At 43.4% G+C, this 12,382-nt stretch overlaps 1 protein-coding gene across 5 annotated transcripts in view; it reads right to left on the bottom strand.

Annotated features, from left to right (window-relative positions):
• The window catches only part of LOC116321017 (5-hydroxytryptamine receptor 3C-like), a 39,918-nt gene that overhangs the window by 15,649 nt on the left and 11,887 nt on the right, over positions 1-12,382 (bottom strand). For 2 of the 5 annotated variants that reach the window (XM_039606510.1, XM_039606509.1), the window contains exons 3-4: positions 1,930-2,070; positions 807-1,291 (exon numbers count right to left, since the gene is read on the bottom strand). In XM_039606510.1, coding sequence (XP_039462444.1) covers positions 1,026-1,291; positions 1,930-2,070 — 407 coding nt within the window. In that variant the 3' untranslated portion in view covers positions 807-1,025. Of the gene's footprint in view, positions 1-806; positions 1,693-1,929; positions 2,141-12,382 lie in introns of those variants that run through there. The other 3 variants (XR_004199494.2, XM_039606511.1, XM_039606512.1) reach the window with 3 other exon arrangements.

Genomic DNA, 12,382 nt, shown 5'->3' with positions numbered 1-12,382 from the left:
TGAGAGTGATAAGCAAGGTCCTCTGTGTGTTTTGTATAATCCCACTAAATATTCACACCGAAAAGCAAGAATTAAGAATAAGCAATTGAAGCAGCCCTGATCTGAAATGTACATAACAATTCCTCATCTTAATAATACACTTAATGTATGTAAGAAAATGTTAATATTTAAATGTATGCAGTGATTTTTACACATGCCGCTACGGTCCCTGAATCTGTGGCTCAAAGGTGCTCGACATATGGGATGACACAACGCTGCTGCCATTCATCAAGCTTTCAATAAAGGGAATGTCGTAACTCACAAAAGGACAGACAGAAACAAAAAGAGACGGGAGCCCCAGCTAAAACAAACAAAACATGAAGAAAACCAAGAACCAGCCACATAATTCCGGCATCTCCCCTTACGTAATCCAGGAAAACAAAACTAATAGCAACCAAGACCAAAAACAGTATTGACTGCAACTCCAACACAGCCTATGATACTTGATAAACAAAGCTAAAGCATTAGCAAAAGGAGGAAGCTGGTACTGATGGAGATCAGGTAGGGGTGGGGCTCATACTTGTTATTAATCTCTGGCTCTCTTCCACAGCATGTCTTTTGTCCTGTCTTCCTTCTCTCACCCCAACCAGTTGCAGCAGATGGCTCCGCCCCTCCCTGAGCCTGGTTCTGCTGGAGGCTTTCTTCCTGTTTTAAAGGGAGTTTTTCCTTCCCACTGTTGCCATAGGGGTCATACGATTGTTGGGTTTTTTCTCTGTATGTATTATTGTAGGGTCTACCTTGAGGTGACTGTTGTTGTGATTTGGCGCTGTATAAATAAAATTGAATTGAACTGAATAGTGTGGGTGAGCATGGGAGGGAGGGGCCATTTCACACAAAAAATAAAAAATCTGGAAGGGGCCAAATACATTTTCATAGCACTGTATTTATTTGTGATCCATGCCAATTACCATGACAGTTATGTTGTTTTTTCATCCATCTGTCACCTAATTATGTTGCAAACGAATTATTCCATATCCAGATGCTCATTATTGTAATGAAGCGACAATAAAGACGATGTACAAGCCAAACAGCAGACGATCGATCACTGTTCCAATCATCTCCCACTCCTGTGCAGCTTTGGTCCCTTGAAAGTATTTGTCCATCTGAAATCGGATGGCTGTGAGATCTCTGATTAATCTCCTCAGTTCATCCAAAACTGGCTCGGAAGCTGGAGCTGGTTTTACTGGAAGTGTAACACTGTAGATGCTCTGATTGTCTGAGAGGTTTGTGGCACTGGTGTTCACTGATAGTGCTGTCAAAAATAAACAGCCAGTGAAGTGCTATGATAAACTGATAAACTGAGCATGACCTTTCAGACCTCATCTAACAGAAAAATCAGATCAAAAAGTCTGATTTTCTAATGATACACAACACAAGGATGCTGAGCCAGTGAGGCACTGCACTGTACTCACTAGACTTGAACTGAATGTTTGTGATGAACAGTGTCTCCAACAGTCTGGCCACCATCAGCGCCAGACTGATGGAGAAGAAAACATCTGCAGGAAACAGCAACAAAAACAGGCAGTGTTCAGAACATGTGTACATGTGTGCGCATGTTCTGGTTCTCAGTCTTAGTTATGATCTTGTTTAGGAAATATTTGGATTGCACCCATGGACACTTTATCTCCTGCTTGTGCATCTCCGGTACGAGAACTAGACCACAGGAAAAATAAACAGATGCAAAAAACAAAGTGATTTTTTAGAGGGTGGAGCCTCTTAGCAAGTACACATTTAGGTCATAGAGCTGGCATATTTGACTTCCCTACACAGTTACAAGATAATGTATTGCTTTTCATATGTAGTGTCCTCACTCAAACTTCTTGAGGATCTTTTTTCAAAAGAAGATATATACACATCATATTACACTAAGTTATTTTCAGTATCACTCACTGATGAAGGGTGTTGTCTCCCCAGTGATAGGCAGCAGGTCGTTCATGATGAGCAGGAAGACGGTGTAGCCCAGGATGAGGGTCATCTTGAAGGAGGATCTGTCCACGCTCTGTGGGGGCAGCATGAAGCTGAAGAGGTCCACTGTGATGAGGAAGCAGCTGGGGATTAGCAGGTTCACCACATAGAGAACCGGTCTCCGTCTTAGCACGATCTTGGGAAGAGACGCAGGTACAAGCCTTTGAGATTTTAAAGGTTTTCTCCTCCACAGTGATGTTAGACATTGATACATTCACACAGATTAGTGGAAGTCATTGTTGCTAAAGGTGGTTCTACAAACTACTGAAAACAAATTTTTCACACACTGCTTACATATTTTGGCTTATTTTTTGTATAATAAATAATGACAGGACAATAATGAAGATGCCATGCAGTCTTGTTCATCAGAGATTGTATAAACCCAATTAAGAATGTGGTGAAACTGAAGTATTTCCAAAAGGGCGGTGCTGCACCACCACCAGAAAGTGTTACTATAGGGAAGCCGGAAGTTGTCCATAAGTTTGTTGTCATTCCTTGGTGACTAAGAACTAGCACAAAGGAAGTTTTTCAATGCATGAAAAAGCACTGTTGTGAGCAGCTTTAACAGTACAAAAATACATAATTAAATAAAAGTATGTAAAAAAAAAAAAAATGCTTACATAGTACGTGATCTCTGAGTAGCTTCCCACATCTAATTCCAGGTTGGAATCAACTATACTGATATCTGTGAGCTCCCACTCTCCATTGGTCACCATCACGTCTCTGGACTCGTTCAGGACCTGTTTGGCTGTGGTGCCTTCAATCATCCTAATATCAGTAGCTCGGTTGATATTTAAGAGCATAGTTTTATTTGGAATTATTAGCAAACAGTTTTGTGTTCAGATGTGGATTTCAAATTTGTCGAGTGTGAAGTTCACACTTTTAATGATTTTTTTTAGTTTTTTAAGTTTCAGAAAGCCTTACCAAAGCTAAGTCATTCATTAGTATCTTGGCAGTTGTCCTGGGGTCTTTAGGCACATCCCTCTTTAGTTTTCTTTGAAATTTTTTGCTTCCTAGCTCTCCCGGGCTTGTTCTGTACTGTGTGGCTCTCTTTGAATTTTTTGATGATACTTCTAACTCTAGTTCTTTGAACTCGGAAACTCTGTAATAACTTTGCTTATCCATGTCCCGAGCACCAACAAAACAACAGGCACATAATCCTGGTTCATAACAAATGATCTCCCCAAGGTAATCAGCATCTTAGACTACCTGATTCATACCATTCATACCACAAAACGGAATGAACCAAAATAATTAATTAATTAATTAAAGACTTTTTAGATTTAACAAAATACAAAAAACAAACAAATAAAAAAAATGCAGATTCATGCAGGGACAGTATCTGTGGGAATGGCTCAGGAGCTCACTGTAAATAATCTTTGGTCTTTTTCTACACATGCACGCGCCAGCTGTTAGATTTCAGGTTTAAGATCGAGTCATTTGTAATGATACAGCTAGCCTCTGGATAAATTGTGCACTCCATCTGAATCTGAAACAGTTCCCAGCAATTTCTAACAGAAGACTTCACCATTATAGGAAGCCACGATAAATTTTCTTCAGCTCCTTCTCATTTATCTTAACTGCCGTTCTGTTTCCAGAAAGAATCATGCGTAAAACCTGCGCTTACACTGTATTATTTTCATTCAGCTGCTCCCTCACACTGCATATCCCTCTCATGGGTTGTGCTCGTTTCGGTAGATAGCAGCAGTTCTTTCACAGAAGGGGATGGAAAAATTAGGTAGTGTGTGTATCTGGGGAGTGTATTGTGTGTGTGTGTGTGTGTGTGTGTGTGTGTGTGTGTGTGTGTGTGTGTGTGTGTGTGTGTGTGTGTGTGTGTGTGTGTGTGTGTGTGTGTGTGTGTGTAGGGGCAACACAGTCTGCTTGTTGATCTTAAAGTGTAGCTGTGTGAATGGCTGTGTGGGTGGGGAGGGGGCACAGACCATTTATCAGTCACACGGCTTGTGCAAAGAACTCTTCCAGCATCCTGGTGGTTCTGCAGCTGATGCTCCTGTACCTCTTGACAGATGGCAGGAGTGAGAACAGGCCATGAGAGGGGTGGTGGGAGTCTCTGATGATGGAGATAGCTCTGTGTGTGCAGCACTGGTTGTAGATCTCCTGTAGTGGTGAGAGAGGGGCACCAACAATCCTCCTGGCAGTCTTAACAATCCTATTAAGTTGACGCTTCTCGTAGGACTTGCAGCTGTCAAACCAAGCTGTAAAACTTTGCGTCAGGATGTTTTCAATGGTGCCTCTGTAGAAAGTTGTGAGATAAAGTGTGGAGAGTCCTGCTTTCCTGAGTCTCCTGAGGGAGTGGAGACGCTTTTGTGCTTTTTTGATAACTGCTGTGATGTTAATGGAGAAGGACAGGTCATCAGCAAGGTGTACACCCAGGAACTTAACACTGCTGACCCTCTCCACAGCAGCACCATCTATGGTGAGGTTGGTGTGGTGATCTCTGCCAGCCTTCCTGAAATCGATCACCATCCCTTTTGTTTGTCCACATTGATGGTGAGACTGTGGGATCTGCACCACACTCCATGCTGCTCCACGTCCATTCTATAGGCAGACTCATCGTTGTCAGTGATGAGACCAACCACAGTTGTGCACACTCAGCTGCAGGTTGCCGGGTCCACGCCTAATAGCATCAGCTTTTCTACCAACTGCTGTGGAATGATCATGTTAAAAGCTGAGCTAAAGTCGATGAAAAGGACTCTGGCATAGGTGTTCTTCCGCTCCAGGTGTGACAGCATAACGTGGAGTATGGTGGAGATCCTCTGTAGATCGGTTTGTTCTGTATGCGAACTGAAGGGGATCCAGGTCTGTTGGGAGACTCTTTGTGATGTGCTTCAAGACCAGCAGCTCGAAGCATTTACTCACAATTGGTGTGGGGGCCACAGGCCGGAAGTCATTTAAGCATGCCGGGTTGACTTTCTTTGGGACTGGTATTACTGTGGCACTTTTAAGGCAAGCTGGCATAACTCCCAGTCTGAGCGAGATGTTGAAGATGTCTGCAAAAACATCTTTCAACTGCTCTGCACAGGCCTTTAAAACACATCCAGGGATGTTATCTGGTCCCACTGCTTTGCGTGGGTTGACACTGGCAAAGGCTTTCCTCACCTCAGCTGTAGACACCTGAAAAATCTGGTCACCTGATTGCAGTGGGAATGTTTGTGCCTGGGTGGTACTGTTAGCCTCAAACCATGCATAAAAATCGTTCAGTTCGTCTGGTAGCGAACGATCATTCCGCCTTAAAGTCGGGGGAGGGGGTTTGTAGTCTGTAATGTGTTGGAGGGCTTGTCATGGGTCTTTGTCGCTCTTGAAGTGGCTGTCCAGTTTTTGTGCCTCTTCACTTCTTTGATCCCCTTAGACAGGTTCTTCCTTGCCAGACTGTAAGCTGTAGTATTCCCAGATTTGAAGGCTTTGTTCTGAGCCCTCAGCAAAGAGCGAACCTCCCCGGTTAGCCATGGTTTTTGGTTGGCTTGCTTCCTGATGGATTTGACCACTGTCACATCATCTATACACTTATTGATGTAATCAACGACAGACAGAGTATTCCTGGAGGTCAGTGATGTTGTTATATGTTGATGCCTCTCTGAAGATTTCCCACTGGGTGGTCGCAAAACAGTCTGTCTGCGCAAAATTTGCATCTGGTGGCCAACTTCTAACTTCTCTGACCACTGGCTTGTCGTGCTGCACTCTGGGTTTGTAAGCTGGTGTGAGTATAACGGCCAAGTGATCAGAGTTACCAACATGGAGGAGGGCAGGAGCTCTGTAAGAATGCTTGATGGTTGTATACACTTTGTCTAGTGTATTCTCTCCCCTGGTTGCAATGTTCACATGTTGGTAGAATTTGGGCAGAACAGATGTAAGACTTGCCTGGTTGAAATCACCCGCTGTTATGAAGAAAGCGTCAGGATGGTCTTTCTGCTGCTCACTGATGTTGTCGTAGAGCTCTGTCATGGCCGCCTTCACGTTGGCATTCGGTGGTATGTAGACAGCTATAATAATATCTGCCGGCAGCTCCCACGGCATGTAGAATGGCTGGCATTTCACAGTCAAAGCCTCTAGATGTGGCGAGCAGTGAGTAGAGACCACCACAGCATCATGGCATGGCGAGTCGTTTGTGTAAACAACTAGCCCGCCGCCTCTTTGTTTACCAGTCAGCGAGGCTACTCTGTCTGCTCTGTGTAGCGTTAGCCCCTTGAGCTGCACCGTAGCATCCGTGATGGTTTCATTTAGCCAGGACTCGGTGAAGATTGAGACACAGCAGTTCCTCACATTACGTTAAGAAGCTTTCCACAGTCTGATGTAGTCCATTTTATTGTCGAGGGAGCAGACGTTAGCCAACAAGAGTGATCGTACTGCCGGTGTTCTGAGAAACCATCCTACTCTGACAAAACGTCCTACCCGTGTTATAATTTGACCATGACTTGCGACTAAACCTAACCCTACCCCTAACCATAACCCTAATCATAACCATAACCTTAAGAAGTATTCTGGATGGGTGGGGGGTGACGTAGGAGCAGCGACATGTAAAGACGCGTGGCTGAGTTGCTCTGTGGGGATACGCTATTTTTTCATATAAATACTGTGACATTGGGCACTAACGCGTTATCTGTCGTCAGCTGAGTTACTACTGCAAACGTGCGCATCACCCAAGGGAACTTTGCAACAATGTCAGGGTCCAAGAACACCAGAAAGACTGATGGAGCCAAGACAACTGATAGCAATGCTACATCCCCGGACACGGCCGCGCTAATGGCTGCCATAGCTAACTCGGAGAAGAACGTAGTCGCCAAAATTTCTACGCTGGAAGCGAAAGTCGAGACCAAGTGCCAAGCTCTCAATGAGCTGATCGATTAAACCGCAGCAATGTTTCTGACCAAATAGATGAAGTGCGGACTGAACTTTGTGCTAAGATTGATGCTTTAGCTACTACCTGCACTGACCACCATAGCCGGCTAACTAGCCTGGAAGAAGGTGCAAACACGTATTCGGACCGGGTTGTGGACTTGGAGAAGCAAGTTCACGATCTGAAAGAAACTGTGTCAGCTCTTTCGGACAAGACTGAAGACCTTGAGGGGAGACAGCGCAGATGCAACATTCGAATACTTGGCGTGAGGGAGCACTTTGAGACTGGGACGCGCCCTGTCACCTCTGTGGCCCAGCTACTAAAGGAGGTTTTGGCCCTGGATACCGCTCCGACACTGGATCGGGCACATCGCAGCCTCCAGCCCATCCCTGCGAGAGACCAGAGACCCAGGCCATTTATTGTCAAATTCCACTACTTTCAAGAAAAGGAGGAAGTACTTCGCAGGGCCGCGTTAAACAGTCCCCTGACGCATAATGGAGACAGAATCCTAATTTTCCCGGACCTGCCATCTGCAGTCGCTAAGAGACGGGGGCCTTTAAAGAAGCTAAAGATCTCCTGCGCGGATGTCGGGGTATGAGATTCGGGATGCTGTACCCAGCTAAGCTGAGGATTTCTTCCCCTCTTGGTGAGGAAATATTTACCAATCCAACGGCTGCTAAAGACTACGTCAAGAATCGCATCTTGCCGGTGTGTGGGAATCAAGACACGGACTGAGTGGACTGTGGGACCTCAATTGCTTTTTGACTCTCTATTGTTCACTGAGTCAGACTGCACCTTAGATGGAGGTTTGTACTTTTGCTGCTTTCATAATTTAATACGTCTGCATATAATTGTTTATCACTGAGTAAGTAATCGACCAAGCGAAGTCACGTGTGGCCTTCAATCTGCCAGATGTCTAAACATTATATCATAGTTGGCGTTCCCTGCTAGGGGCAACTTTTGTTTTGGGGAGTGAAGAGACATGTTGGATATAAGCTCTTTTGGGGAGGGCGTAGTTTGCTCCGGTTTGTGGGAGTTACGTTTATAATTACTCGGGGTTTTTACTTTTGTTCTTTTGTTTTTTATTTTTTATTTCTTTTTTCTCTTGTTGGCTGCAGTTCTGTGCGTATACTTACTTCAGATTATTGTTTGGCTTGCCTGTCATGATTGTCTTGAAAGTGTGAATATGGCTTACAATGTAACCAACAGTGCTGCAACTACACCTGATTCTACTAAATTTATTACATGGAATGTGAAAGGCCTAAATAATTTTAAAAAACGTAAAAGGATATTTACTCATCTGTCAACTTTCAAACCGGACATTGTCTTTCTACAGGAGACACATCTGTGTTCCACGCAAAGCAATAGGCTGACACAAAGTTGGGTCTCCCAGATCTACCATTCTGGATTTAACTCTAAATCGCGGGGGGTTGCCATTCTTGTTAGGAAAAATTTTCCCTTCATCACCTCAAATGTAAAATGTGATGTGAATGGCCGCTTTCTGATAGTTACTGGTAAGCTCCACAACACTTCAGTTATCTTGGTAAATACTTATGCACCAACTTGGGACAATCTACAATTCTTTATAAAATTAATTGGCCTGCTGCCAGATTTAAATACGCATCACCTGATTATGGGCGGGGATCTGAATCTGGTATTCGATCCCAACCTTGACAGGTCTAAACCACGTCAGTCTACTGGGATCTCCAGATCAGTGTCCGTTCTGAATACATTTCTTCAAAACTATGGCATTTCAGATCCATTATGCGTGTCACTGAGCCCTTAGCAAAATGCTATTCCTTCTTCTCCCCGTGCATCATTCGTATTCCAGGATTGATTATTTTCTTCTGGATAATTTCCTTATCCCGAGGGTCACCATGTGTAAATACCATGCAATTGTAATTTCTGATCATGCACCAGTGCAGGTTGATATCGCATTTCCAAATGTATGTGCAAGGCAGCGGTTCTGGAAATTTGACTCAGCATTAATGTCAGATGAGGAGTTTTGCAAGTTCATTGAACACCACATCGAGCTTTTTCTAGAAACAAATAACACTCCAGATGTTTCAAAATCTATAATTTGGGAGTCGCTAAAAGCATATCTCATGGGCCAAATTATTTCTTTCTCGTCTTACAAGAATAAAAAGCGAAACGAACGGCTTCGAGAGCTGACAGAGCTCATAGCTATCATTGACACACAATATGCTACCTGTCCAACCGCTGATCTATATAAGCAGAAGGTACTGCTGCAGTCTGAATTTGACACTCTCTCAATTAAAGAAACTGAGAAGCTCCTACTTAGATCAAGACATCATATATATGAGCATGGTGAAAAAGCAAGTAGATATCTTTCGCATCAGCTTCGTCAATCCGCCACAGCTCAATCTATACCCGACATACAGTTAGACTCCGGTCAGGTGGTAACACACCCTGACGGAATTAATGCTGCTTTCAAGCTATTTTATCAGGATCTATATACTTCCCGCACTGATTATTCAGAGGCTGACTTGGATTCCTTCTTGAGGAACATAGATACTCCCACTATTGACCCAGACCAACGTGAGCTACTAGAAAGACCTATTACCTCTGCGGAAATATTGCAGGCAGTTAATTCTTTGCGAAATGGCAAGGCACCGGGCCCAGATGGCTTCTCGTGTGATTTCTATAAACGCTTTGCCGGCAAGATAGTTTCTTTACTGTCTGAGGTTTTTTCAGAAATCCAGGCAACAAGCATGCTGCCTCAAACTCTGTCCCAAGCCACAATCTCTGTAATACTCAAAAAGGACAAGGATCCTCAAAAATGTGGATCCTATCGCCCCATTAGTCTACTGAATGTGGATTATAAGATCCTCACAAAAGCTCTTGCACTTCGTATTGAGAAAGTAGTACCTTCTATTATACACGAGGACCAAACAGGCTTTATAGTGAACCGCCAGTCATATTTCAATATCAGACGGCTGTTAAATATCCTATATTCTGACCATTCAGTTGATCGCCCCGAGATAATAGTATCACTAGATGCCGAGAAGGCTTTTGACTGTGTGGATTGGCAATATCTGTTCTCCGTTTTGAAAAAATTTGGCTTCGGTTCTAATTTTATTTCATGGATCAGGACTCTGTACTCAGCGCCCCTGTCTTCAGTCCGCACCAATAACACTATTTCAGAATACTTTTCCTTACATAGAGGCACCCGCCAGGATGCCCCTATAAGCCCCTGCTATTCAATCTGTCAATAGAGCCGCTGGCGGCAGCATTGAGAGCGGACCCCAGAATAAGGGGGATTACTAGGGGAAACACTATTCATAAGTGCTCCTTGTATGCAGACGATCTCCTTCTGTATATTACAGATCCGGAGGTATCAATTCCTTCAGCTCTGGACCTCATTGGATCCTTTGGCCGCCTGTCTGGTTACAGATTGAACCTGGCTAAAAGCACACTGTTTCCTATTAACAGTCTGGCGAAAAGAGGCTGACTACTCAGCCTTTCAGTTTAGACTGGAACACTCCTCATTCACCTATCTGGGTATTCAAATCACAGACACTTATCAGGATCTTTTTAAACAAAATTTTACCCCTTTATTAGAGAAAACAAAATCAGATTTGGCACGCTGGTCAGTATTACCCATCTCTCTTGCTGGGCGGGTCAACACGATTAAAATGGTAGTCTTGCCTCGATTCATGTACCTCTTCCAGATGATACCCCTTTTTCTTCCTAAAACCTTTTTCACCCAGTTAGACGGACTTATATCATCTTTTATTTGGGATAAAAAAGTTCCAAGAATCCGTAAATCCCTGTTACAGTGTTCCAAGTCGGAAGGCGGCCTGGCCCTACCAAACTTTATGTATTATTACTGGGCTGCCAATATTGTGAAATTATCCACCTGGATGCGGGCTTTTAGGGAGGGCAGAGGGCCGCCTTGGTCCACAATGGAGCTAGACGGTAATCTCACCATATCCCCTGTTGCAATAATGTGTTCAGGTCTACCAGTCAGTCGCAATGTTAATTTTAAAAATCCTGTGGTTAAGAACTCTCTCAATGTCTGGTTTCAGTGTCGACGACATTTCGGGCTGAGGCGGTCACTTGTCTGCTCCCCTATTGTGTCAAATCATCTTTTTTTACCAGCTCTGAGTGATGCAGGGTTCAAGGTTTGGTACAGCAGAGGAATTATCTGTTTCTCTGATCTGTTTGTTAACGGATCATTTTTATCCTTTGAAACATTATCTAAAGATTTTGGAATCCCAAAGACTCACTTCTTTAGATATTTACAAGCGCGTAGCTATGCAGTCAAACACTTCACTTCTTATCCAAGTCTACCTACTGACTGTCCACTTGAGGATTGTCTGCAATTTCGATCTATTGCTAGAGGCCACATCTCTCAAATATATAGCACATTGCAGCATATAAAGGCAGACTCTGTGTCCAAAGCCAGAAATGCCTGGGAGCTGGACTTAAACCTCCAGATCCCAGACGACCTATGGGATCTTAGTGTTAGCAAGATCCATGAGTCCTCAATCTGTATACGGCATTGTATAATACAGTTTAAAATTCTTCACCGGGCGTACTCAACCAAAGCTAAACTAGCTAAAATATACAATACCTCTGATGATAGTTGTCCGAGGTGCAAGCAATCACCCGCCGATATTAGCCATATGTTCTGGACCTGCTCTGATTTGAACCGGTTTTGGGAATTAGTTTTTAAAGCTCTTTCATATGTGTGTGGGAAAACAATTGATCCTAATCCGATGACAGCAGTCTTTGGTGTACTCCCAAACCAACACGGTATAACTTCTTATCAAATGAATGCAGTGGCTTTCTCATCCCTACTGGCACGCAGGCTAATTCTTCTTAAATGGAAGGATTCAGGTCCGCCAGTGTTTATTCAGTGGGTGAGAGAGGTGATGAGGTGCCTGCAGATAGAGCATTTGAGATACAGTTTGAGAGGGTCTCAAAGCAAATACTACAAAACCTGGTCATCCTTTGTTGAATATGTGGAGAAGTTGTCATTTACTGAAGTATGATGTATTACTGCTTTCATCTGTGTTTGGGGTTTTTTTTCTATTTCTTTCTTTAAAGCCACCTACTATCTGTTGCAAGCCAAAAAGAACTGCGCACAATGCAGCCCCCCCTTTTATTTATGTATTTATTTTATTTTATTTTAGTTTGTTTTGTTTCTTGGTGGGCTTTGTTTTTTGGGGGTGTTTTTTTGTTTTTTTTTGCCTTGTTCTCATGGTAGTATTTTATTTTTTGTTTGTGCCCATAGATTATACATTTTCCTGCATCCAACTGGTTTGCCACTGCGTGGCGCAACCGGTTTCACAATGGCAGTGTTTGTAATCGCAATTCCAATTCGAGTTATATTTTTCTGTACTTTTGTCATATTGTAAAATCATAAATAAAGGTGTCAAAAAAAAAGAAGTATTCTGGATGGGTGAGAGAAAAAGAAGTTAATTCGGCGTTGGTGTTGTGCGCATGCGGCGCATCTGCGCAGAAACGTTGGGTAGGATGTTTGTTCAGGTAGGATGGATT

Source organism: Oreochromis aureus, linkage group 23, assembly GCF_013358895.1.
Source record: "Oreochromis aureus strain Israel breed Guangdong linkage group 23, ZZ_aureus, whole genome shotgun sequence".
In the NCBI taxonomy this organism is placed as follows: Eukaryota; Metazoa; Chordata; class Actinopteri; order Cichliformes; family Cichlidae; genus Oreochromis; species Oreochromis aureus.
This window is presented reverse-complemented; position numbering and strand designations above follow the sequence as displayed.